Source organism: Pagrus major, chromosome 20 (genome assembly GCF_040436345.1).
Source record: "Pagrus major chromosome 20, Pma_NU_1.0".
Taxonomy (NCBI): domain Eukaryota; kingdom Metazoa; phylum Chordata; class Actinopteri; order Spariformes; family Sparidae; genus Pagrus; species Pagrus major.
The window spans coordinates 26,933,333-26,960,616 of record NC_133234.1 but is presented as its reverse complement, the minus strand read 5'-3'; the positions used below and the strand labels follow the sequence as shown (position 1 = coordinate 26,960,616).

Genomic DNA, 27,284 nt, shown 5'->3' with positions numbered 1-27,284 from the left:
GAATATCTACATACGAGTACAGAGACTATTTCAGCTGCCATCCCTCCTGTGGTCCAATGTAACACTGTGTTAGCTAATCCAAGTTTGTCATGTTAAAAGGCTCATTGATCATCAGAAAACCCTGAATACAGTTGTATTGATTCATATATACAGTTATTTATATACAAATATACAAACACATGAACTGCATCTTTTGAATCTGCGTCGGGGTGAATGGTTCTACCGAGTCAAATTATGAGATTAAAAAGTTATAAACATGATAAAAAGCTGAAATTGTTGAAGTAGGAAGTCCATATTTTATTAATCTGTAAATTGAATGGTGTAAATGGTCTGTAAACCCTGTGTGGACACAAGAACGTTTGGTGGTGGATATGAAAATACTTCAAAGCCAGAAATAAAAGTGCAGATCCAGTGAGTGAGTTTTATGAACATTAAGTACAAAGATTATGTGCAGGTTTGTTACGGATGGATCAAAGAATAACAGGAGAAACAGGGTCTGCAGTTGTGGCTCCCAGGTTGGAAAAAACAAATCGGAAAAGGTCCAATTGATTCAGTCTCTGTTCTATACAGTCTCAGGTCAGAAATATCAAGTGATTTACTGTGTGAAATGACGTCAATACATACAAGAATAAGGAGACAAGGCCCTGAGGTCATATTCATCAGGGCTCCTGCTCATATAGGAATTATACGTAATTAAAGAGCAGACAAATTAGCCAAACAAGGTGTGGAAAAAGGAAACACAGACGCACAAATAGATAAAGAGTGGCAGCAGCACTGGGACCAGGAGATAAGAGGAAGACATTCCCATTCAAAACAGAGTTGGTGTTGTGAGAAGTAGGGGAGGAAAAGAGGAGGCAGTTATGACCAGATTAAGAACAGGACACATCTTAACGGTGCACTTCACATTACAGGAAGCATCCGACCGCTTTATGTGAAGAACATTGTGCTTGTTGATTGTAGAAATCGTGTAGTAGAGAGGAAGGACATGATGGAAGGAATGAAAACATCAGGGAAACATGGAGCAGGAATAAAGAGCATGTTGGAGTGTGGTGGAAGCGGACCAGGAAGAAGACGATTGGACTGATGGGGACAATTGGAAATGTAGAATAAGGAGTGTGATTGATCCAAAAGGTGGCAGCAGTGCAACATGTAGGCTGCAAGCTGCTGGTAAAACCCGAAGAAGAAGAAGAAGAAGAAGAAGAAGAAGAAGAAGAAGAAGAAGCTGTAAACGAGAAGCAGAATTCACGCAGTGAACTATCTCAACCGCAATCTACGATCTTTGGTAGTGCACCCGCTGAGGTCGTTTACACCTCCCGCCACACGGGGGCGACTCATCGCCCCGCTGCCGCTATAAAAACCCGCACAGCTTCAGTGGAGCCCGAAACAAGCGGCTGTCAAACGTCCCCGCGCGGCCTGGCGTGAGTCTGTCAGTCGACGGTTACAACATGTGTCTCTTTTAAGACAATAGTTGTGAGTAACGCTCATATTTTTAACACTAGGTCGCGTTTTTAACAGAGGAACAGGCCGGAAGCTGTCGTTTATCCAGCGTTAATACGTGTGTAGCTAACAGGATCTTACCGGCTGCGTGAGTCTCCTCTGCGGGTGAGAGTCTCCTCTGCGGGTGAGAGTCTCCTCTGCGGGTGAGAGTCTCCTCTGCGGGTGAGAGTCTCCTCTGCGGGTGAGTAATGTGCATCTTTTATCTTGTGTCGACGGTTTGAGAGCTAAAGCTAACGTTAGCACAACGACCGTTCGTTTTTCGCGGGGCCCCGCCTATCAAGGATTTCATTGGTCCTTCGGGACGTCAGCTGACTGAGCTCTACGCCGATTGGCTGGGAGCGGGCAGGGCCTTTAACTGTGTAGTTAAACACGTGGGCGACATCTGAGTTATGTGTTGAACAAACACTCAGTTAAAGCTGCTCTAATAATAATAATAATAATAATAATAATAATAATAATAATAATAATAATAATCAGCCTGTTTGTTACCTCACAATGATTAAACACAGGTGAGGTTGTGTTTTTATATCTGAAACATCAGGACTGAATTCATTCAGTTGGTATCAGCTCAGAAAACATTATTTCTGTGAACAGAACTAAACTTCATGGTGCAAAATGTGACAAATAAAATCAAAATCTGTGCAAATAAACAGACAAGATTTGTGTTTCTGGTCATTGTGGTTTCCTCAGTCAGAGCTGAAACGACTGACAGAAGAGAAATCCTCAGTTTTCTTTATACTGATGGAGCTCATTTAAAATATTAATGAATGTGCAAGTGTTCAAATATTAGTAAACAGATGGAATCAGATAATTTAATCAGTCTTTTTTTCTCAATTAACCGTATGACTGCTTCAGAGTAATTACAAGTAATTAAAATTTTTTTTTTTACTTTTCTTTCATATTTTATTGATGAATTAATTAAGCCTTGAAAAATTATGAAAATTGAGCCTGGATTAAAAGTATTAAATATATTCCCATGATGAGGCAAAATCATGAACGTTGACTTTTGTATCTCATAATTTAGACTTTTTATTTAATAGTTTTTGACTTTTTTCCTCCTTGTGACTTAACATGGAATCATTTTTTCATCAAACTTAGATTTTCCTTAGAAATAAGCTTCCATGTCATTATGGATTCAGTGATTTGTTAACAGCATCAGTTGCAGCTCTTCTGCTCTCCTGCAGCAGACAGTAAGTGTCTGTGCTGACGGCGCCCTCAGCAGGTGAACACAGGTCACTGCAGCTCTGCACACAGTCTATAATTGGCTCAAGCTGAGGGCTGCTGGGTAATCCAGAGCGTCTTACTGAGCCTGGAGGTTCCCCTCCATCACAGTCCAGGTGATCAGACGGCAGCGTTCACCTGCAGCCGTCTGTGATGTGTTTGTGTCGCCGTCGTCCTCTCACACGTCGGCCGTGTCTGGAGCTCACCTGTGTCGTCCAGGTAACACCTGACAGAGAGTGTGTTAGTGTTCCACCTGCTGCCTCTCACCTTCCTCCCCCGTGTGTCTCTGCAGCCAAACACTGAGACACTCAAATATCCCCGAACCAACACTGAGTGAGCTTCACATTCAGACTGTGTTCATGTTCAAAGGTTTCTCATTCAGAATCCATTCCACCGTCTCCACACAAACATCAACCCTGTAGTGTTTTTGAATTCAAGCGTGTTTCTGACACCTGGATTTTCCAAACCCTGCAGACTGTGAACAACAGCTGATTGTTGCTGAATTGAAAAGTGAAACGTGCTGATGAGCAGAGTCTCAGCTCCAGTTCTGAGTGGGTCACACTCAGTTTGTCCATCCCAACTGAGCCTGTTAACCTCTGCTCTGCTATATTCAGAGAGGAAGCTGCAGCCAGAGAACAGGCTGTATTTATGGGCTTTATTGTTACTGATTGATTATTGATTGATTATTGAACCCGAACAGTTTGTGCATACTTGAGTCAGATTATCAAAAACATCAAGACCTGAATGAAATCCTGTTTTTGTGCTCTTGATCGGAACGTTTCAGAGTTGATCTATAACGTGTGGGTGTGGTTGTGGGTGTGTGGGTGCGTGTGTGTGTGTGGGCGGGGTCTAAGCAGCTCACTGACCCGCAGCTCTAACAGGAAGTGCTGTGCAGCAGGTTCACGCTGAACTTGAACTGTGCTGCTGCCACACGGCTCGCTCCGCGTGTGTGTTTCCTCACTGTGTGTGTGTGTGTGTGTGTTGGTGATGTGTGTGTGCTGGGCCTCTGTTCCCTGGAATGTCCTGTGAAGAGGACGTGGACCTGCAGAGCTGGGGCTGGACCGACCTGTGTGTATACTCACCACCTTCTTTGTGTGTGTGTGTGTGTGTGTATGTAGGTCAGGTTGTCCCTCTGTGTAAGGTAGCAGGGATTGTGTTGTAATCACACTGACAGCCGTCTGCTGCTGTGTGTGGACCTCCGACTGATCGATATGTCTGTGATCAATATATCAGGACGCAGTTATTACTGAGACGTTTTCATTCTGCAGTTTATTTCTGTTTGTCTAAGTTTTGTCTTTGTGTAAATCTGAGCGGTCTGACCAAAGTCCATTCAGTTTTTCCTGCAGTTTTTGCTCACATCAGCTCGAAGGCTTCAGCTGGTCTGTGCAGTGATCTGATGCTTCAGTGACACGAAACACTAAAATTATAATTCCACACTGAAACAATACGAGACCGAAGGCGCCCGCTGCATTTCCCTCATCTGCTGAAGGACCTTTTGTCAAAATCTAGTTTTAAAACCCCAAAAAAACTTCAGTCTATATTTGTTTGTATTTGTCAGATGTTCTCCATTCAGAGTGAGCTGTTAGCAGCTCCCGTTAGCAGCTCCTGTTCGCAGCGTTCATGGATGTACAGATAACTATCGCTGGATCACTTTGACACTGAAGGAAACTTAAAAACATGAAGATTCTCAGGGCAGTTCTGCAGAGACTTCTCTCTGATTTCTAATGAGGTTAATTTCCTGGATTTGATCATTTTTTTTTCATCAAATTGAGCTCACGCAGCATCTCCTCACGTGTGAAGCAGCCACTCAGTGCTCACTGTAAAGAAAACCTTCACTCTCTGATCCCCTCCTCCTTCTTCTTCCTGCTCCTCCTCCTCAGCTCCAGCTACTCCTCAGCAGCGTCAGACTCGGAGAAGGAGCAGCAGATCGTGTTCACCATGTCCAGACGCAGCCTGCGGCTCGATGACGGCTTGTTGGATCGCGGTCTGCCGCACAGCAGCGCCTCCTTCAGTGTGGGAGGACCCAGCTGGAGGAGCAGCAGGTGAGGGTGGTGAGGAGCTCATCTGCAACTCCAAACACAAGTTTTCACAATCTACTCTGCTCCTCCTCTTCACTTATTCACTCATCCTCAGTCTTGTGTCTTTTTCCTCCCGCACCTCCTCTTGCTCTCCCTTCCTCTCCTCCTCCTCCTCCTCCTCCTCGTCCTCCTCCAGGTCGCTGAAGTCTCGTCGGTCCCAGCAGCTCTCCGTCTCCTGCTCGGAGTCTCTCCTCCTCAGTACTCCTCGTAAGCTGACGGCTCCGTCGCTCTTGAACAGCAGCGTGGCCTCCGACGCCTCCCTGCTCTCCTCCCTGCTGGACGACTCCTCCGTCCAGGAGTCTACAATGGTCGACACCTTCTGGGGTAAAACTCATGTTTCCTCTTTAATTATCTGCAACCAGCCCAAAAGTCACTAAAAATCAAAGACCAGAGAAAACTGACCACACTGCTGTACTTGATACTTTTCATTTCATTCATTTATTTATTTATTGAGTTGGGACAATGCACATTCATCAACATTGATGCGTTAAGCATCAGTGTAAATGCACCGGATTTAGCATAACTGCTAAATTTCAGCCGTAGTCCCAAGGCAGGTTCCTAGACAACACAGACACAGAAGACTTTAAAACCTCGCAACGACAAATCATACAATGGACAATTACAAAACAGAACACAGACAATATCAAGGCAAAGCAGACGCAGACAGACGAGATAAAACAGACAATTTTAACCCACTTTTACTACATAACTCTGAGAATACTTATATTTTGAATGCAGTGAACTCACTTGTGCTGTTTTTTGTTTCTCACAACAAAATAAGTAAAACAGAAACATTTTAAAATTAAAAATCGTCCACGTCACTGTTGAGTCGAACCTCAAAACTGAAGGTGACCGCACTTTTACCATCGGGGCTCCTCGACTCTGGATCAGCCTACCTGAGGAGATGAGGCTCGCAGAATCAGTGACGTCTGTTACATCACCTCTTAAAACCCACTTTTATAGACTGTCACCCTTTTTAAACTGATTCTTCATCTTTCTATCTTTTTATTAGCTTAGTCTCTAAACCCATTTTTGTTTCTAAATGTCCTTTTATCACTTTTAAAGCTCTTTGAATTGCATTTTTTGATTTGTTTGAAAAGTTCTCTGTAGATAAAGTTTGATAGAGTTAAACTGTGGACTGGTTTCTGATCTTGTCTGACGTTGATCTTCCTCCTCTGGTTTCCAGGGTTGGATCACGACGTCGATGCCAAAGGTCAGTTCACTGAATATAAACATCATGTTTTTTCATTAATCAATAATCAGATTGATTTCCTGTCAGTGAGTCGTTCATGTCCGTGTGACAGAAAGCACCATCGTAGCGGAGCACAGCACCATCCTGGCAGACCGCACTCTGATTGGTTCAGACTGTCCCAAACACCCGGTGCAGACACTCAGCCGGGTTTACTGTAAAGACTGTGAGCTGCAGTCGGACAGGAAGGAGTCCACACACTGCGCCTCCTCCAAATACACCCCCACCTCCTCCTGCGTGACGGGGCCGAGACCAGGACCCTCAGAGACCGGAGCCCAGGAAACATCCACCATCTACTGCAGAGACCGGAGCCGCAAGAACCGCACAGGTGAGCACAAAATATTTATTATTAGTATTATTATTCATATTATTATTATTATTCATATTATTATTGTTAAGTGTGCAGCCAGCGGCTATATATGAGCACACATGTTGTTTTATGTTCAACATGTGATTTTAAAATGGATCGTTGGTTAAGACAGTTTCTGTTATGTGTGAGCGAACAGACTCGGTGCTACTTCTGTAAAATCTGATCATGAATCGTTCTTTGTTCCTCCAAACATCAATATTCTTCAATAATGATGCCGCCATGCTCAGCTGTGTGTTACATTTAAGGCTGCTGGCTCGTTAATATCTTTCCATCGTTCAGCCTGATCACTGCTGCAGACTGAACTTCACTGTTCATCACTGTTTGTGGCTAAGTCTAAGTCTAAGTCTAAGTCTAAGTCCGTGTGTCCTGAGCCTGTCAGCTGCCTGATCGCTACTGAGCATGTGCAACTCATCAAAGATCAGAAAGAAGCGGGATGTCTCACTCCTCAGCAACTTCAGTTATCAGCTGCTCCGTCTTCTGGATGTAGTCTGATGAGGTTTATGATCTGCTGCTTTCTACTGTTCTGTTTTTTTCCCAGCGTGTTCGTGATGACGGCAAACTGGTCCACTGGCAGAGTGAACAGAGTTAACTGCAGATTATTAGTGGGTTTACTGGCCTTTAAGAAACCTGCAATTTTGATGTAAAAGTTGTCTCTGATCTGGTCTGATGCTGATGCTGATATCTCCACTGGTGCCTGAGAGCCAGCAGCTCATCCAGGCGTCTTTATTTACACTCTGCCTTCTTTTAGGTGGAGGATTCATTCATCCAGTTTGTCTGGAAATAATAAAATAATGCAGAAAGAGTTTGAAGCAAAGAGAAATAAGTTGTTTTTCTTCTTCGGTTCAGGTCACTGACAGTGTGTGGTGAAGGAGGAGCTCCCCCTTGTGTTCATGTAGATCAGGAGTTGACTGATGTTGTTTTCCGGGCTGATAACTACACTGATTATAAGTAATCAATTAATAAATAATCCCAACACAAACACTGTGAATACCTATTTATACATATCATTAATTAAATGCTGCAAAGTAACTTTTCAACATTATCCCTTTAAAAAAAAAAAAAGAGAGATCTCCCAGCAGCATTTCTCGTGAGTTTAACTGAAAATTAAAGATGTAAACATGAATAAAACTTACATTTGTATTTAATTTTAGGTCTCTGTCCTCAGTTCTTCGTCCAGTCCAGCAGCAGCTTGTGGTGAGGAAAGTCTCTCAGCAGCTCTCCACTGAGACGACTCTATATTTTAATTATTTAACAGGAAACCTGGACGTGCCCGTCGTCATAAAAATGGATTATAAGATGTTTTTATTGCAGCTTCAGGACCATCGGCTGCCTTCCCTTTGACACGCAGCTCCAGTCTGACAGCAGCCTGCAGTGTTGATAGGCTGTTACTCTTGAAGTGTAGCCAATCAGATGGTGCTGTGGGCGGGACTACAGAAGTTGACCTTGATTGTAGATAACTGGAAAAATAGTGGCAATAATGCTGCTGTAATGTTTTATTGTGATTTCTTCTGACGGCAGCCGTCAGGTCTCAACGGAAAATGATCTCAAAGTTTTAGGAATCTCAGATCAGCTGTTTGTCTTCAGCAGGTGTTCTGGCGTCCATGTGGGACAGGTCGGCCGCCCACGTGTTTTCTCTGTTCTCTCTGCTTTATCATCAGCTGATGCTGCAGAGACGCCACGATGCGACAGGTAGCAGACCTGACTGAGCAGGTTTCTCCTGCGCCTACAGACTGTTTGTCAGCCGGGCAGGAAGTTAGTTCAGATATCTGAGCCACCAAAGGAACCTGTTGGTACATTTAGTCTGAACGGTGACGGCTTCACGCTCATCAGTCTGACTAAAGGCCGACATGTAAATAACGAGTGTCACGATGATCTTGAGTTTTTAAATTTGTACTCAGAAACATCAGAGTAATGGCAGAATTTAAGTAATTTAATTTAAAAGTATTTAATCAAAGCAGATTTTGAGGTAAATTTTAAAAAGCTGTCGATTAATGTAACATTAAAAACCCAAAGAGTTCAACAGCCAGTAATATTCAGTCTTGGTAATGTGACACTAAATGATGAGATATAAATTTCATCATTTAGCACATTTTACAGAAAATCAGTGGTTAGACTCAAGTCCTGCCTGTAGAGCAGCAGCAGGAGGAAATCTGATTGGCCAGACTCCTCACAGTGTGTAACTGCTGGCCAATCAGAGCTCTTTGTGTTGCTGCTCTGTTTGTGACGTTTTTGACTTATCAATCAGTCTAAATGTCTTTACTTGATGTCATGAGATAATTTCCTGCCCAGCTGTGATTCTTCTCACCTTCACTTTTCATTTAAGACATTCAGGGTGTTTTACTTCCTGAAACATTGACTAAGAGCCTCCTCCTCCTCCTCCTCTTCCTCCTCTGTGGCTCTGCCCACAAATATTTGTATAACTCTGCGTATGTTAATCACTTCCTGTTTGTCCCCACCTGTTTGAGTCAAACTGCACCTGAATCACTCTCTGGGGTTTCCTGCAGATTGTTCAGGATGTTTCTGTCTTTATTGAAGTTTGACTCTTGGCTCTTGCAGATGTGCTGCAGCTGTGGTTGGACTCCTGCCTGCTGTGTGTCAGGAGAGCTGCAGCCTGCTGCGCGTCTGTGCTGACACACACCTGGCAGGTGTGTCAGGGACTGGCCTCAAAGGTCAACATACAGTCTGATAACAGACATGGAGGTACTGACTGTCAGAGTCTGTTTGTAGTAGGTGTGGGAACGTACCTGTCCACTTCTATTCTGAACAGACGCTGGTGTCAAAACCTGCATGAAATAAACTAATAACAGATCTGTTCTGTTTTTCCTCTTCACCTGGTGTTCAGTTACCTGTGCATGCTCTAACCCTTCTCTACGTCAGTCTAGCTTCTGTGTCAGTGTAGAGTTCAGTGTGGATACTTCCTGACTGCAGTAGCTGTGTGTGAACACTAAACTGCACATGAAGGCAAAACCCATCCTACGAGTGTCAGTAGAACAGCTCCAGTAATCCTGGTCACAGGTTCTCCAAGTTCTGGTTCACTGTGTTCTGTAGCGTGATGCTTTGAATCAGATAATGAATTGTTCTTATTTTTGACTCAGATTTGGATCTCAGCTTGTTTTCCCTGACCTCTCCCTGCTCACCTGCCGTGTTTCTCTCCCAAACAAATGGGCTGCACCCCTTCACTTTGGCTGTTGCCGTGGCAAAATGCAAATGTCTCTGCCTGCAGCCAGTGTTGGTCCTCGGCCCAGAGGACGAGCTGAGGTGTCGTCTGAGTCCTGACTGTGTTTCCTGTCCGCTGCAGCTCGATCCAGTCACTGTGGAGTCATGAACCTGAGGGAGTCCACCAAGAACCAGATGGAGCTTCATCCCAACGGCTCTCTGTGTGAGTTATTAGAGACACACACACACACACACACACACACACACACACACACACACACACACACACACACACACACACACACACACACACACACACACACACACACACACACACACACACACACAGTTCACAGGGCTCCAGTCCAGGTTACTTCAGCATTTGTCATGATGGGAAAACATTAGTTATTTCTTAATCATAGTTCTCATAGTTTTGAATTGAGCTGAGACAGTTTCTGTCATTCGCGGGCGGCTTGACAGAATTTGGCTGCATGTGTTGTCAAACTGGACGAAGGAAACAGAAAGTTTTGACTTTAGTGTAACGACTTCTTGAGAAAAAGAGAAATTCCAGTTTATTGCTCAATGGTTCTCAAACATTGCTTGATTACGTACATCATGATTTCTAAAAAGCCTCCAGAGAGCACAACAAAGTGGTGTGTCCCCTCAGAGTTGCTGTAGGACAGACGACATTGCACTAATGTTGCGTCTCCATGTCCCACTTTTTTATTTTCTTGATAAACCAGCTCAGTTAGGTGAAACCCGGTTACAGTCTTTCTTGACTGCAGGCTGCTGTTGGTGTGCTTCTCAACTGTGCTGCTGTTATTTTCATTTTGTGTGCTTATTTTCCTCAGTGTAGCTCGCCGGCCAACTTCATTTTCAAGGGTCCGTTAAAGGTGTGATTGAAGTTATTTAGAGCCGGTGCAGAGGTCGAGTCTGTTAATGTTTCCTGCCTCGTGTTGTGTGTCTGTCAGTTAAACACACTCGTCCACTGCTGACACCAACAGGTGACGACTGTCAGGAGAAACGACGCTCAGACACGGATACTGTCTCCTCCTCCTCCTCCTCCTCTTCATCTTCATCTTCATCTTCATGGTCCTCAGCGGCTTCCTGTTTGTTGGGGCTGATGTGGAGCGCTGCTGTTTTTACAGGTTAACTATCTGATCTGACCAGTAAAATACTTGTTTCTCCTGTCAGACTGATGATGAATCTTATTTTCTGTCAGTTCTGAACTGTCAATTAAACTAATGCCTCAGTTTCCATCTAAAGCCACGACTGCATCATGAAGCAAACTTTCAGTCTTAAGTACACAAACACCCACTAAGGGAGCAAAATTTCAGTTTCACTCCTCTAAATTTCTCCTCCTTCTTCTCGTCCTCCTCCTTCTCGTCCTTCTATTAACCCATCTCTGACCCTGTTTGCCTCCTCAGCTTCGTGTCTCTCTCAGCTGACTCTCGCTGCAGCGTCAGCAGTTTGGCCTCTGACCAAGAGAACATGTTCATCTTGTTGGAGCGCCGGACGCTCTGCAGGTTACCATCGAATCGCCGTGTTTGTTGTATTGATTGATTTGATTGAAACTCTCCGCCCTGATGGATTCCTCTGCTCCTCCTCTTCTGATGTGCAGCATGTTTGTGTCGGAGCTCCGTGTTGTTTCTCTGCAGTTCGTCCTCAGCGGCTGTGTTGTTGTTCCTCTCGTCTCTGTTCTTGTGTTCACTTCTTTAGTGGATTTGATCAACATGGTAACGTTTCCTTTTTCCTGCTTGGTGACCCGCAGCCTCCTGCTCAGCTGGTGAAGGATCACTTAATGACTATTTAATGGAATATTTAAAGTGTGTGTTTGTGTGTGTGTTTAGGTACGACAGCAGCTGATGTGTACAGGTGGCTCAACAGACGATGGCATCACATGACCGCCAGCTTCCTCCTGACTCGGTAAAAACCTTGTGTCTGTGCAATGGCCTCTTGGCTATAAAGAGGCAATAAAATCAGTGTCTACCGATGATTTCTTCTGCCCAGCATCTGACTTCAAACCAAACTGCGACTGAAGTAGTTCTTGTTTTAATCTGACACGTTGTTTTTCCTCCTGCAGGTTTCCTCTCAGACTGCTCCTGGTCCTCGTCCCTCTGCTGCTCCTCCTCTTCAGTAGGTCTCATGTCTTCACGGTCGGTCATTTAACAGTCCGGCTGCCTGAAACTTGTGTTGTTGAAATTTGCAAATCCTTTCTAACAAATGTGAAATTGGAGCCTGTAAAACATGAATCAAGAGCGAGGAACGGGTTAAAATGAGGCAATGCAAAGAGAGAAGCTGAAATATGGTGGAAATGAATATATGTGCTGAGAATCGGTTTAGGTTTGTAAAAAAACAATTTCAATTAAACCTTCAAAGCTTTAATGTATTTAAATCTACATCAAACAACATTTAACACATTTAAAGTGGAAATGTGTGTAAATCAGTCTGTTGTCCACGTTGCTGCAGTTTATTAAAGATTTAATCTGTAAGAATTACACATTAAAATGTCCAAAAGCGACTCAACATCTGTTCTACATGTTGTTGGGTTGTGTTCTCACATTATCCCCAAATGTTTCCAACAATGTTCAAACAGAGAAAATCCACAAGTTTCTTCAAAGTAACACTGCGTTTTATTTGGTAGTCTGTCACTGTAACTTCAGCAGAGAGTCAGATCAGAACATTACCTCAGAATTGAAGTGAAGCTCTGACTAAAGTCAGCACTCAGCGGAGATTCTGGTTCTGGTTCTCTCTCTCCTCTCTGTAACATTATATTCATGAAGTAAAGTACATTTCCCCTCCAGCTCCAGTCAGCAGTCAACATTACAGTAACATCCGACAGTGGAGGTCACCTCCGTATCACTGCTGCAGTCGGGTTGATAAACAGGAGTGAAGATAAATCCACTTTTTAATCCCACAAGTCAAAACGTAATCTCTGAGCTCTCCTCCCGTCGGTAAACGGCTCCGGACCAGAGCAGATGTTGCAGATGAACTCTTTCACAGGTTTCAGACGCACGTGTTGTTGTTGTTTCAGGTCTGTGTTGGTTCTGTTCTGCCGGTCTGCAGTCTGTCCTTCCAGCTGTCTCGGAGTGGAGGACGGCGGTCCCTGACGTCCCCGCTCTGTCCTCCATCTACAGCTTCATGTCCCCCCAGAGCCAATCAACAGAGGGCGCTGTGGAGGAGTTGAGGGCGGTGCAGCCCTACGAGGAGCCGCTCTACGGTCGACCTCCATCGGCTGAAACAGCATCAGCACAGGAGGTACCGACACCGCCATGTCACTGTTTATCATTTCTCTGGTAAAATGATTCTCTGGCTCCAGCTTCTTCAGCTTCTCTCAGTGTTAGATCATCAGAAACTGAAGCTGTGTCCTAAATTAAACATTTGAAGGTGTCACAGTGAACACAGATTATTTTTCTGACAGTTTATAAATTGTTAATTGAAAAAGTAACATATTGGCCCCAATATAAAACAATATGGCCTCTGGAAATTAGATATAAAAAGGTGAGATTGTGTCAATCTCGAGGACGAGATGTTTCAGTCTGACATGTTACACAAATCTGAGGTTACTCTCTGTTTTAATGCAAATGTTTTATAAGAGAAAAGGAGCAGTTCACCCAAAACATAAAATCCAGTCATCATCTCCTCCTGATGATATAAAGTCAGGCTCAGCCATCATCTCCTCCTGATGATATAAAGTCAGGCTCAGCCATCATCTCCTCCTGATGATATAAAGTCAGGCTCAGCCATCATCTCCTCCTGATGATATAAAGTCAGGCTCAGCCGTCATCTCCTCCTGATGATATAAAGTCAGGCTCAGCCATCATCTCCTCCTGATGATATAAAGTCAGGTGAAGTCTCGTAGTCCACAGAACATTTCTGGAGCTTCACAGTAAAACAGAGTTGCAGCATTCTGCTGAACAACTGAAGCAGCTGGAGATGATTTAAACATCAGATGTCTCCATGCAGCTCGTCTGCTGTGATCACAGTCTGCAGACGCCCCGAGGTCACAAACTGATTTAACAACATGTTGTTTATACCCTCGATGTACGGTCGAGCTTGTGCACCCAATGTAGACGGGTTGCATGCTAACAGTTGTTTTGGAGATGTCCAGTACTGTCATCCAAGGATACATTTCTTTTATCGTTTCATCAGCTTCGTCTCTTTTTTGAATCCATTATTCTGTCTCTCTTTATTCCACATGTGTTGAAGCTGTCTCTCCTCTCGTTGTACTGTGGCTTTTTTTCAAGCAGCTGTTTAAATGAAACTTTCGTTCCTTCACAGGAAGCGTCTGCTGCAGCGTCGGCAGATGAGGCGACGCGGCTCGTTCATCTGGAGCAGAGTCTGACGGCGCTGTGGGAGCGGGTGGAGGTCGGAGGGCGGCAGGCAGAGCAGAGACACATGGAGGTGCTCCGGCTGTACACTGACCTCCAACAGCAGCAGGTCTCTGCTCAAAGCAGCGGCGAGGAGGCCTGGCTGAACCAGCTGCTGCAGCACCAGCTGGAGCAGCTCCAGGCACGACTGGACGAGGAGAGACGGCAGAGGGAACAGGTCGGAGACACATTCAGATCAAAGAGTGATCTAAACATGATTCTGGAAATACGGATTATCCAAAGGCATGAAGGCAGCGCACACACAAATCTCCAGGACAAAGTTGACAAATCTACATTCACTAATTTATTCTGGTCATGTCAACCAACATGCTAATGATTTGTCCTGTTGCAAATGTCCCAAGTCTAAAAGATGGAGAACCAGCTATCTGCTCTGATGGATGAAGAAGCTCCTGTATGTTTTGTTTTTTTAAAAATTTTAAAATGTGTATTTCCTCCCTGTCGTTGTGTCTGCAGACGCGGCAGCAGGATTTATCGCAGCAGCAGGGTCAAGCGTCTCGTCTGGATCAGCTGGAGCTGCAGCTGCAGAGTCTGGTTGCTAGAACTGAGGTACAGCAGCACTTCATCAACATCTTATACGCTGACTCACAGAAGTCCCAGAGTTTGTTGATCTCAGGACCATTTGGTTCGTTGTTCTGCAGGAGGTTCAGTGGAGACGAGAAGCTGCAGCTACAGTCTCACCTTCATCAACACTTCCTGCTGCCGTCAGGTGATCTTCCTCCTCATCCTCCTCTTCACTTGACACTCACAATTGTTGGTTGGTTGTAGTTCTGCTCTGTTTGTCGTTCACACAGACGACAGTTTGGAGTGTACTTGTCTTGTAACTTCCTCTAGTGTTGGTGTGGACCGTCAGTCCCATGATGCCTTGCTGGCAGTGGTTGCACGGTTGGAGGCAGCGTTGGAGGATGTCAGGCGGGATGTTAAGGGTCTGTCCGGGTGTCGGGGCGGCTGCCGACGATTCGACAGAATCCAGCAGACGGTGAGAGAGGCGACGCTTTATTATTAACCTTAACTAAAGCAGTGAGCAGCAAGGTTAGCCTCCTTAGCTAGCCTCGTTAGCTAGCCAACCCACAGTGTGCCTTTTAAGGAAATGTGTGTGGGATGCAAAATATGTCCGGAATTTGTTGATTTTCCCAACTCGGGTCAGACAAAATGTTAAGCGAACACAGATTGTAAACGTGCAATACAGGAATGACAAACATTGATCACTTTACATTTTGAGATTTATTTGTCCAAAAGTACAAACTGAGTTCAGAATATTGTACCACTGAACAAGTTATTGCGAAATCCGTTTAGTTCAGGTTCAACGTCTCTCAAATCTGTTTTCTTGTCTTGATCACTGATCTCAATCGGACTGACCTGGTTTAATAAATAATACATTTTAGAATGACAGAACAAAGTTCAACTAATTCGGTGACAAACAGCAGCTTCACAACAAAAGCCTCCTGTTGTTTCACTGGAGATTTTGAGGTGAAGCAGCAGACGTTGAGAAATAAGCTTGTGACTTCTCTCTGGTGGACAAACCATGGAGTGACGACACACACACTGACACTGATATCTGTACAGAGTTGATATCTACTAATTTATTGGTTGGGCTGTAATGAAGAAAAATTTACGACAACAAATATTATCAAAGTTATGATTCTTAAGAATTTCAATAAAACCCCACTTTCAGAGTCTCATGTTTCTGTATCCTGTTTCCTTTCCCTCGTGTCCTCTGTCAGATTTCTGATCAGGTCTCGGTTCAGGTCCGTGAGGAGGTTCGGACTCTTGTCTATAGTAACCAGCTGACTGTAGGGGGAGAAGCTTCTGGAGACCAGGCCGGCCTCCCAGAGTCGTTGCTCCAGTGGCTGTCTCAGCGGTACGTCAGCGGGGCCGACCTGCAGGCGTCGCTGGCCTCCCTGGAGCTCAGGATCCTGCAGAACATCAGCCTGCAGCTGGAGCAGCGCCGCAGCGAGGAGACAGCCAGAGAGGCCGTCCTGCACGCCGCCGAGGCTGCTGGGGCCGCCGTGACCCACGAGGTGACGCTCTGATATTTATTTTACAGTCGGTAGTTGAAATATTTGACGGCCTTTGACTTTTCCTTCATTAAAGACAACATAGTTGGCTTTAAAGTCACCAGATGAATCATCCAGTCGTCCAAATCATGAGCAGCGATGCTTCCTCTCTGCTCATCTCTGTAACTGTGTCCACTTGAAGAGAGGGATCGTTTTAATGATCCTTCTGTTAAATGGCTCCTCAGATGTTTGTCCTCTAACAGATGTCCAACAGTAAACCTACAACAGTCTTATTCATCGAGTTTCCTGCTGACAGCTCACTAATCGCTCGTCTCTTCCAGGACGTCCATGTGATCGTGCAGAACGCTCTGCGTCTGTTTTCTCAGGACCGGACCGGCTTGGCCGACTACGCTCTGGAGTCTGGAGGTCAGAAACCCAGAGTGTTTGTGTTCGACTTGTTTTATAACCTCATGATATGACTTTATTTTGTAATTCTGATTATAGTGTATTTTGTAGTGTTGATGAAAGTGTCTTTTGTAGTTAACAGTAGTGTATTTTGTAGGAATACTACTAACTGAAACAAAGATTTCCATGTATGTAAAGAAAAATAACACTAATCATTTACAAAGATTTGTCTTTTGGAAGTTATGCTTGCTTGTAATGCTACAGCGACTTCCTGTTTACGTAGTTGATTGGACAGAGGTACAGATTTTTCCTAGCAACAATTTTACACATGAATAAAAATGAGCTGATACATTTCTTAGTTTTTTTTAAAACTGTGTAACCTGATTTAATTAACCACTAGTTTGAAAGTAGCTAGTTACAAAGTAACTACCAAACTGTACCTGACAGGTGTGTGTCTGTGGTTGTCCTGCAGGGGGCAGCATTCTGAGCACTCGCTGCTCGGAGACGTACGAGACGAAGGCCGCTCTGCTGAGTCTGTTTGGAGTTCCTCTCTGGTATTTTTCTCAGTCTCCTCGAGCTGTAATCCAGGTAACACACCTGACGTACGGCATCAGCCCCATCACACATGACACTGTGGTCACTGGAGTTATTTCATGTTGTATTACATTTTCTTAAGAACATTTGACTTCAGTTAGCTTGTCTTACATGAAGGAAAACATTAACATTAAAAGATAAGTCCTATATTAGCAGTGTTGGCTCTCAAGATAATTTGGAAACAAACACAACTTTGATAATCGATCACAGTTTGGTGTAAACGTGGATAACATCCAGCAGAACCTGTGTGCCTCCGACCTTCTTGTCCTGTAGCCAGACGTCCATCCAGGAAACTGCTGGGCCTTCAGAGGCTCCAAGGGCTTCCTGGTGATCCGCCTCTCCATGAGGATCCTCCCCACTGCCTTCTCCCTGGAGCACATCCCCAAAGCTCTGGCACCGAGCGGGACGCTGCACAGCGCCCCCCGAGACTTCAACGTTTACGTAAGCGAGACGCTGCCGGCAGAAAGGTGCTGTCTGGATGTTTAGTTTGTGTTTAAAACTTTAATATTTTGCTCTCAGGGTCTGGATGACGAGAGTCAAGAGAGAGGGGAGCTGCTGGGCACTTTCACCTATGATGAGGATGGAGAAGCTCTACAAACCTATCCTGTCACTGTGAGTAATGCTCCACAGAGTCTGTTTTAGACCTGGTATCAACACCCATCCTGAGTGATCTGATCACAGGTGGACCGCTAGTACAGGTGTGAAGACACATGTGAGATCCAACCACAACTGGGAGGTCTGGGCTGCATGTGACCACATGATGTAATGTAAATTACATGTTTGCTCTCTGTTAACCTGCCAATGTCAGCAGCAGATGTTTGCAAACACACACTGTTTCAACTGATCCAACCATTGAACTAGTAACCACAACATCACCAGACTCCCTTAACAAATGTAGTGATTTTAAGAGTTGTTGAGTGACGAGAAACTTAAAAAACTTTGTAATGCTACGACAAATTCTAAATCATTGGTGCCTTCTTGTAAATTCAGCAAATGTTCTTTCTTTTTCTAAAAAACATTGTCTTTTTGACCCAGTGATGTTTATTTGCATATTGAGCAGGGAAGTGAGATCTGATCACAAGTGGTCAGTTAATTAATTTGATGAAGCTCTGGAGCCTAGAGAGCACAGACGAATATGCTATCATTTTTCTTAAAAACGTCTTTAATGTCATTAAATTTACACTCGAAGTGTGACAATACGCTGATGACACCAAATTCTTTCTGTGATTTCAGCGTTCATGTCTTATTCTGTCTATTTTTTTGTCCTGGACAGGAGGAGAGTGACAGAGCCTTCCAGATCATCGAAGTACAGGTGTTGTCCAACGCGGGACACCCAGATTACACCTGCATGTACCGCTTCAGAGTGCATGGGACGCCCCGAGACCTCTGAGGATGCTGAAGAGACGACATCAGATGATTTAATGCACAGTGTGGAGATGACAGAGACTCTTTGAGATGTCCCCTCCAGATAACTGCTTCAGCCACCTGCTGCTAACTGTGCCTGAAACGCTGAACACTTGTTCTTTTTTGTTTTTAACATTGAAGCCGTACAGCTGAAGATTGGCAACTGATGGCAGTTCTGGATTCTGAGGTGTTTGAAAGAATACAGACTCAATGTCACTCCAGTCTTTCCTCTTTTCAGAGTTTCTTCATTTTCAATATTTCCATCCTGCTGGAGCAGGAGACACTTCTGTCCTTTAAGACCAAATGTTAAGTCAGTGATGTCATTTCCTGTGGAAAAATGACACACTGACAGCTGTGATGTGTAATGTTTCTGTCAATAGTTAATATTTTTATATCAGTGTTGTTGTGTTTACTGTGTTAAAGGTCACATGGCCGTATCTTTTTGGTAACTATATTAGACCACAATCAAAGGGCGGCCATTTTCCTCAGAAGTCGCACACAATGGGAATGCTGGGATAATGTTATGCTGCTGTGACGTATAAATGTCAGAATCCGAAAAATGTTTTTATTTCACCACCTCCTGATTGATCAGCAACTGAACAGGCGATGGAAAGTGAAAATCCAGAGGGACATCGGGTCGTATTTCAAGGTAAAACAACAGATTTGACAACCCATCAGCTAACGTTAGCGTTCCACTACTGCCTTGCTAATGTTATTATTTTCACTTCCAGGCCTGAGTAAATGTTAGCTTGGAAGTGGTTGAATGCTAACGTTAGCAAATGGGTTATTGAACATGTTGTATGACCTTGAAATATGACCCGATGTCCTTCTGGATCCATTGTCTTAGTTGCTGATCAATCAGGAGGATGTGATGTGAAAATGTGCCTGACTGCCTGCATTATAGGACTGGACACAGCAGGACGACATGAGCTTCCCGCCCTGAGTGTGGCGTCTGGAGAAAATGGGCGCCGCTTGAATATGATCTGCTGCCCCCCCCCCCCCCCATCTATACTGGTGATGGTGGGCAAAATTAGTTGTGTATATATATTTTTAAGCAGTTTGTGTTGATGAGCTGGAAATCATCTACAGTTTTGGTCGTAATAAATATAATATAAATATTTTGTGGTAACGTCTTCTTTGTGTTTACGACATTAACCAGAAATCACATCAGAATTTTGTCAACTGGAAAGGGTGGGGTGAATCTGAATGGGCAGGTCGGTGTCAATAACAGTGGGAAATGTGTGGAAGTCTACGCCGACCGGAAATTATACAGAAGAAGAAGCGTTCTCATCATTACATTACAAGATTCCTGCCATTAAAAAGTTACTTGTTACATTACTGCGTTATCTATTGAGAATTGAACATGTTCGAGTACTTTAGAGTTACCAAAACTGACGGTAAAACCTCTTTACGACTCGTTGATAGTTATATTGTCCAGACAGTGTGTAGCCATCTGTACATGTATCTTTGAATGTATTGACTCTGCCGTCATTTAGTAGCTTCTTTACGGCCCACAATCAGTAACTCTTCAGCCTGATAATAAGAATGACAGACACAATATAACAGTTACAGCTCTTTATTTAGCTAAAAATCTGACGGCTAACTGGGCAGAGGCAGACAGTATTAGGCACAGCTGTTACACTGAAAACAATGTGGTGATACTGGCAGTAAAATGCTGACAAACCAGCCCCAACATACATAAAAATATAAACAGAAGATATGTACATCTACAGGGAATCAAACTGAAAATGTGCTTTTACAATCAAGTGATTCAGTTAAGACAAACCAAAGATAAAGAAAGCAAAGAAAACCTGCAGCCTAGTTGATTGGTGACCTTTGTGGTCACTCAACTGAGCTGAAGAATAAACACAACTTAACTACAATGAAATGAGGCAGCAAAGAAATCTCAACGGGGCCTGAACAGACCAGAGTTTCTGGCTGATGATCTGTCAGGAACGGAGTCAGAATGAGAGCGAGTCCAACCCGGTGCCATCCCCCACCTTCTTAAGCCTTCACAAAGGGGCGTCGTCACTCCCTGATTGGCTGGGAGGGAAATGTCCCAAGCTGCTTCCACTCATTAATCAGGAGTCAGTCGGTCTCCACACCTGCACACAGGTGATCTGAATCCACTGCAGTCAGTCCAGAGGGATTTTGAAATTCAGCCCCAAACAAATAAAGATAGCAAGTCTTAATCAGTGGGACTGCTGCAACAATACAACACGGGCTCTTACAGCCGAGTACATGGTGTTTAAAAATGGATCCTATGAACCCGGAAACTATGAGCACTTACATAGAAATGATAAAAGCACAAATATGATGAAAGTGAAGGGCTTTGATTTCTGATTTATTCAGGGGGCGCCAGAATCAACACAAATTAAAGTTCCTTGCTGCTTTAAATTGTAAAGTAACTAAAGCTGTCAGATAAATGTAACAGAGTAAAAAGTAAAATATGGCCTTCTGTCGCTGTATGTGATGCTAGCTAGCGTGTATAGGGTCTAGACAGGTAATGACTGACTTTACTTGAATGATCTTTTCTTTTAATATCAAAACGTGGACATATTTACATTGGCCCGGCCTGACTTCCTGTACTGGCACTGGACATGAGGCAGGCGTACAGAAGACAAGCTCCTCCAAATACTGAGTCACAAATGAGAGGAGAGCAGTAATCTCTATTTTGTGTCAGCTGTAGTTTAAAGGGAACATCTGTGTAAAAATGTAACATCCTTCACTGAGCTGATGGATGGTTGATGAGCTCTTTGGAGGACCTACTCTGCTGCCTCGCTTGCTTCCTCTTTAGCTCTGTGGACCCCGAGGTTATAATAATCCAGCTCCATGTGCTCCTGTGGGCCCGGCTTCTGCCCCCTGGTGGCCTGGAGAGACATGACAGCACACACAGTTCAGTATACACAAGCCAAGAGCTTCATTTGAGCCGGACCTCTCATCAACAGAGCTGTGAACGTTACCTGATGGGTGACACAGAGGACAGTGATGAACAGCAGCAGAGCCAGCGACAGGAGGACCAGTCTGACGAGGCTGATGTAAGAAACTGCTGGACCTGATGAAACACGTTCAGTCATCACGTCAGATCACATGACATCATGAGTACAACAGCTCTCATTAACTTCAGATCCTCTTAAATCACTGAAGTCACTTTAACTCGTCGCTGTTTGATTCAGTTCTTAGAGAATAAGTTCCTCTGATCCTCTGTGTGTTTTCATGTCAGTTCCTCTTGTTTTTGTCCTGTTTTCTATTCCTGCTGGTCTCTGACAGTTACCAAACATCATTCTGTTTTGGATGATAAACAGAGTGTTATGTGACTGAGGCTCACCTGAGCAGGTAACCTCCAGGAAGAAGGAAGACCACATGGGTGATACGCACTCCCTCAGAGCAGATCCAGACTGAACACAGTCAGGACGTATCTCCCAGGCAGATGTGAGTGTGGATTCATTTCTCAGTCCTGTTGAAACAACAGATCCACAGTGCAGCTCTCTGCAGACTACAGCTGCTGACGTCAGAGTCCAGTTAGAGTCATAAACTGGCCTCCAGTCTCCCTGTTTCACCTCCAGAGCTCCTGCACAGCGACTGGATCCTCCCACCAACCTGAGAGGTTCTGGACAGAGACAAGAGAGTCATCAGGAAAAGAATAAAGTGAGTTTGAGACGAACAGAAATGAACCAAATCAAAGCTGCAGCTCCTCTTCTACCTGAGCAGCTGAGTCCAACAGCTTTTCCAGGTGAGCAGGTGTTTCCAGCTGAGTCTGAGCTCCTACAGTCCAGGAGAGCAGACTCATTGCCTTCACACTGGAACTCTTTGGTCAATATCGGAGCCTCCACCTCTCCATAGAGCGCCCCCCGGAGGACCGAAGGAGCCCCACAGCCGAGCTCCCTACAGACCACCGCTGCATCCTGCTGGTCAAAGTCGGCTTCACACACTGAGGACCACCACTGGTTAGACTGGTTGGACTTCACCTCCAGTCTGCCTGAACACAGACTAGTCCCATTCACCAGCCTGACAGAGTCTGCAGAGAGAGAGAATTACACAACTGATCTTTATTTGTGACTTTATAAGAACCGGGGGAGTATTCCTGTTTGTCAGCGAAAATAAACGTGTTGTTGTAACCCCCAGATTCCCTCAGGAACGCTCTAGACAACACTCGTGTTTCCAGCGGCTGCACCACGGTGAGTTTCATCACTCTCTGCTCAGCTCTGTGGAGGATACACACCGAGTCTATTTTCAGCTGAAGCAGTTATTTAGTCAGTTAAAGCTTTTATTGTGAAGCAGCATCACAGGAAACGTTGTGTTTTCAGCAGCAGTAACTAAACACGACTCCTGAAACAGCTGACAGTGAACACGATGAAACAGTAAAACAGCAGATGTTTGAAAGAACAAACGGTACTTTTGCAGCTTCCAACTGAATCTCTCGTCCTGAGAGCTGAACACACGGACTTTTAAAAACCTCTTTCTCTCAGGTTTCCTACACAGATGTGAGTCGAGTATCGATTTGAGGGGGGGCGGGTGTTTGTTACGGGTTGGCTGCAGTCGCGAGACGCCATCGCGGCCCTCTTGGAGGCGGGGCGGACCCGGCTTGGCCTTACTCCAGAGCAGGTCCATCACCAGCGTGGCTTGGCGCAGTAAAACTGCTGATGGAAAAGCAAATCAGCGCAGCTCGATTTGACTTGATGCGGCCAAAAGTGCTAGTGGAAAGTCCCGTTCTGACATTTTGGGAACCCCAGTAACCCATTCAAAGCTGAGCCAGGTGTCAAAGTATCAGGAGTTGGGCTGTCAGAGCACCAGGATCAACAAGTCCCACTCTGACAACATGGGAACATTGATTCAGATCCAATTTGTCACGTTGCTGAGCCGACTTCTGAGTCTCAACACTCGACCGCATGAGAACGTGTTAACTCAGAACATGTCACAGTAAATTATACTAAGAAACTGGAAGGTCATTGCCATAGATCATGTTCCTGGTAGGCTTACCTGAGCAGGTGATCTTTATGATGGAAGAAGAGGAACCTGATGACAAACACTCCCTCAGAGCAGATCCAGACTCCACACAGTCAGGACTGATCTCCCATGCAGCTCTGTTGGAGGACTCATTTCTCAGTCCTGTTGAAGCAGCAGATCCACAGTCCAGCTCTGTACACATGACATCTGCTGACGTCAGAGTCCAGTTAGAGCCAAATACTGGTCTCCATCCTCCTCGTTTCACCTCCAGAGCTCCTGCACAGCGACTGGATCTTCCAACCAACCTGACACGCTCTGAACAGAAACAACAGAGTCATCAGTAAAAGGATAAATGAACCAAATCAAAGCTGCAGCTCCTCTTCTACCTGAGCAGGTGAGTCCAGCAGCTTTACCAGGTGAGCAGCTTTTTAATGATTCACCACTTAGCTGAAAAGTGTTGCTTCTGCCTCGCAGGTATCTTGAACCCATCCTGGCAAAGTTTTCACTCAATATAATCTGACAGCATGTGTAGCGTTAGGATTAGCTAGCTAACAGCCATGTCACAGTCCACAAATCAATATGCAAATAATGGTCCATGTGTACTGTTGTCACCCCGCAGCCAATCAGAAGACTCACAAGAATATCTCACTGTTAGAGTCTGAAACATGGTTGTTGATCTAACAGCTGATGAAACTGATATGTAGAGATTGATCCTAACACCAGTGGACCAGCGAGGTGCTGACATGTGGTGTCATGATGATGGACTCTGTCTACCTGAGCTCTTAGTGCTGTAGCAGAGGTTGATGATGAGGTTGTTGACGATGTCTCGGAGCAACTCAGAGCGCTCGACAATGTGCACATGAGTTTCTTTAGGATCAGAGGCGATGGACCTAAGCTCACTCACGTTGGCATCGTTAAAACCTGAAAGAAAAATGTAGAGTTTAAATGAGACCCAAAACAAAGAAAGCTTTTTGGGTGGCAAACTGTCCAAATGATGGTTTCCTGGTGTCAAACCTCAACCTTTGACTGATGGTTGTTCATTTTTAATCTCATTTATTAGAAATCATATCTACTTTCCATTACTGTTCACTATCTGCTGAAGCCAACCAATAGTTTCAGCTTCACTTTCCTCCTCCCGGGCAGCTGTTGGTCGACTATTCAAGTCATTTTCAGAGACTTGAAAAGACTTGAAACATGCGTGACTTCATTTTCATTAAACATTAACTGATATAAAAGACAAATGCAGTGATTTGTGCATCAGGAGGGGCAAACTTGAAATATTGTTTATTTTTATATTAATGTCACTTTTCCCTTTTGTGTTAAAAACTTTTAGATCTTATCTTCACTTTCCAAACTGTTCTGAGGCTCAGCTGCTTTCTCACTGTTCAAACTGAAAGTCACTCACCAACAGTGTAGACTTCGATGCCGGCGTCCTTCAGCTCTTGTGATGGAGAATCCACCAGGTCAGTGGATTCTCCATCAGTGAATAAGACAGCAATTTTTTCAGAGTCTGCTCGCATTCCCACATTTGGTTGAAAGATGTTTTGGAGGATGTAGTCCAGAGCAAGTCCTGTGTAACAGGAAAAAAGACGACTGAAAAGTTGAAACGTTGGGGTAATTATTTCTAGTACTCTGTCGAGGGAGGGAATCTATTCATACCTGCTCTCTATATACTGTACAATATATACAATATATACCATGAACAGGATTATAAACACTGAATCCTTGAGGTGAATTTGTTTTGTACAAATCACTGAATAACTTTCTAATAGTTTCTTCCAATGATGGCCTCAATGCAAAAAGAGCCTCTGTTCCCAAAGTCCCTCAGGGTGTGACCACATCAATATAAATCACCTGTAAAGGTATCTCCATATGTCTGTCGTATCCTGGATACGTCTTCCAGCAGGGCTTGTTTGTTCTGGTGGGTGTTCAGGTACCAATGTGTCTTTGGTTGGGAACTGTACTGAACCAGAGCTGCAGAAAACACACAGCAAAGTGTGACACAACAAGGACACACTGACCCAAAATGACAGTGATGATGTTGTAGCGTTTCACAATAATGAAGCTACTACAGGTTTTCCAGGTTCGCTGCCGTACACACAGGCTACTGTCAGCTGTAGACAACAGCACACAACTAAACCTCTTTGGTTGCTGTAACAACACACATTAACAGTTAGCCTCGATTCCCTCGCACGTAGACTGACACATGTTCATCATCAAGCCGGATGAGATAATGACCAAACTCTCTAACTCTTGGTCAGTCACTGGCACGGTATCTTTCCTACATCCTGTCTCTTAGGTAACGATGTGACTGACGGGCTTCAGGCCTCCAGGAATCTCACATTACACCCTGGCTTTTCTCTGACACCTTCAATAGCCGTGACTCCATGAAGCATTTTGAAGAACATCGCATTAGAAATTTAATGGAAATGGTAAAATTAGAAAAAACTTCCACCAATTCGCAAAAATGTTTGAACGCTCGCTTGAGGTGGTTTTTGTCTTTTGCAAATCAGAGTTAATGCACAAAATGTTTGATGGAAGCAGATTTGCAGAATGAACTCGTACGACGTAGCGAACATTCAACTCACATGATGATCAGCTGTTCCATGTTTCACATCCACACGTGACGTAACCTACACCATGTCATCCTCTGATGAAATTACGCTTCATGTAGCCGAGTTCATTCACTCAAAACAGTTCATGGAAACGCAACAGATTCACATTTTGTATTTGTATTTATTTTTTGCAATTCACTTGACATTTGATGGAAACATGGCTGCTGAACTGAGGAAACTCAGAACTGCATTAAAGAGTCCTTTAACTGAACATAACAGTCTCAGCACAGTAACCTATGGCATAACCATTAACAACAGCATGTCTCTCAGTCCGTTCCTATATTCTTTACAAGAAGACAAAGTCATGTTAATTAAACCAATTTAGAGTCAGTGAACACAGTAATTAATTAAAGATGTGTTTGAATCTCTCTAACAATAATATAATATTGTTTTAATTACAGTACCAGGGATGCACGATGTGGATGTTTTTCAGCCGATACGATAACAGATAATTACCTGACTCATATAACCGATAATAGAAACCAACATTTTTATGTTCTAAGAGTAAATTGCTAACCTGTAGTTTATGCACCTGAGTGTGAGGAAGGCTCAGATGAAGTGAGCAAAGATGGTTGACTTGATATTCCAGCTGTGATCAGACTTTTTCCTGTAAAACCCTCCAGTGACGACATGTGTGGCTCTTGTCTACATTGCGTGGCTCTACACAGCTGCAGCAGTTTGACGTTATGAGCGTGACATCAGCGTGTTTGTTGTTCTTCTTCTCTGTGTTTATTGGCCGCTCGCAAAACAACTGTAAAGGTGCGTACCGCCACCTGCTGTTAAAGACGCTGCACTTGTTAAGTCAGCAAAAGCAATTTGGTTCTCGAGTTGGAGAGGCAAACCAGGCAAATGTTTGGGGCCGCCCAAAGAGTTTTGTGAAAATGGCCCCTGATGAACTCATATCAGCACATTTTACAGTAACAACTATAAACCCCACATGAGCACTAGTGTTAGAACGAACGTTACCAATCTGGACTCTGTCTGGGCCGATGTCAAAGGCGCTGACCATGTTAGTGATGAAGGACAGGACCTGTTGAAAGTCCAACCTGCTGACACTCGTGGAGCCGTCCACCACCAGCACAATGTCAGCCTTGGCTGAGGTTTCACACTGAGCACCTGCAGGAAAACAGAGGATTGTGGGATACGTGTGAGGATCAGTGGGTCAGAGTGGACCTGCCTGTTGTTTCATCACATGTGGTGGAATAAATGTGTAACTCAGAGGTCTCAAACTCAGATGATCCCGGGCCACTGCTGGTACTGTCATCTCGTAGGAGGCAGCTTCAGTGTTCAAGTGCTACAAGAAGGTGAATATTTCTCAAAATGTAGTTTTTATTTCCATTATTAAGATAATGATACATTTTTA

General features: G+C 44.3%; 2 protein-coding genes across 10 annotated transcripts; one reads left to right on the top strand and one right to left on the bottom strand.

The window, feature by feature from the left end:
• The first annotated feature begins 1,289 nt into the window (after nucleotides 1-1,289).
• sun1a (Sad1 and UNC84 domain containing 1a) lies at nucleotides 1,290-19,477 on the top strand. 9 transcript variants are annotated; one of them, XM_073489996.1, is made up of 22 exons: nucleotides 1,290-1,470; nucleotides 4,599-4,760; nucleotides 4,933-5,120; nucleotides 5,983-6,009; nucleotides 6,101-6,373; nucleotides 8,000-8,104; nucleotides 8,972-9,115; nucleotides 9,714-9,794; nucleotides 10,576-10,719; nucleotides 11,422-11,497; nucleotides 11,655-11,707; nucleotides 12,606-12,829; nucleotides 13,853-14,119; nucleotides 14,416-14,508; nucleotides 14,601-14,668; nucleotides 14,794-14,938; nucleotides 15,684-15,980; nucleotides 16,298-16,382; nucleotides 16,834-16,949; nucleotides 17,229-17,396; nucleotides 17,475-17,567; nucleotides 18,229-19,477. In XM_073489996.1, exons 2-22 carry the CDS (start codon nucleotides 4,657-4,659, stop codon nucleotides 18,343-18,345), a joined length of 2,868 nt encoding a protein of 955 aa, XP_073346097.1. In that variant the 5' UTR covers nucleotides 1,290-1,470; nucleotides 4,599-4,656; the 3' UTR covers nucleotides 18,346-19,477. The 9 variants fall into 9 exon arrangements, with proteins under 9 accessions (XP_073346097.1, XP_073346096.1, XP_073346093.1 ...); XM_073489995.1 differs by having other exon boundaries at nucleotides 1,290-1,678; XM_073489992.1 differs by lacking the exon at nucleotides 1,290-1,470 and adding an exon at nucleotides 3,658-3,786.
• Nucleotides 19,478-19,919: 442 nt separating this feature from the next.
• Nucleotides 19,920-24,874, bottom strand: LOC141015777 (CD5 antigen-like). Its single transcript, XM_073489960.1, has 7 exons — nucleotides 24,712-24,874; nucleotides 24,081-24,227; nucleotides 23,340-23,621; nucleotides 22,063-22,377; nucleotides 21,688-21,969; nucleotides 21,323-21,414; nucleotides 19,920-21,229 (listed from the first exon to the last, which is right to left on the bottom strand). The coding sequence occupies exons 1-7, from the start codon at nucleotides 24,824-24,826 to the stop codon at nucleotides 21,125-21,127; spliced, it is 1,338 nt and encodes a 445-aa protein (XP_073346061.1). The 5' UTR covers nucleotides 24,827-24,874; the 3' UTR covers nucleotides 19,920-21,124.
• Between the last annotated feature and the right edge of the window lie 2,410 nt (nucleotides 24,875-27,284).

Excerpts from the sequence above, each read along its gene's own strand:
- LOC141015777 (XM_073489960.1), bottom strand. The coding sequence starts at position 24,826 with ATGCGAGCAGACTCTGAAAAAATTGCTGTCTTATTCACTGATGGAGAA. Across the intron at positions 23,622-24,080 it reads CTACAGCACTAAGAGCTCAG|AGCGTGTCAGGTTGGTTGGA; the intron begins GTAGACAGAGTC and ends GTTTCTGTTCAG. Across the intron at positions 21,970-22,062 it reads TGTTGGACTCAGCTGCTCAG|AACCTCTCAGGTTGGTGGGA; the intron begins GTAGAAGAGGAG and ends GTCTCTGTCCAG.
- sun1a (XM_073489992.1), top strand. The coding sequence starts at position 3,737 with ATGTCCTGTGAAGAGGACGTGGACCTGCAGAGCTGGGGCTGGACCGAC. Across the intron at positions 14,509-14,600 it reads GTCTGGTTGCTAGAACTGAG|GAGGTTCAGTGGAGACGAGA; the intron begins GTACAGCAGCAC and ends GTTGTTCTGCAG. Across the intron at positions 17,568-18,228 it reads TACAAACCTATCCTGTCACT|GAGGAGAGTGACAGAGCCTT; the intron begins GTGAGTAATGCT and ends TGTCCTGGACAG.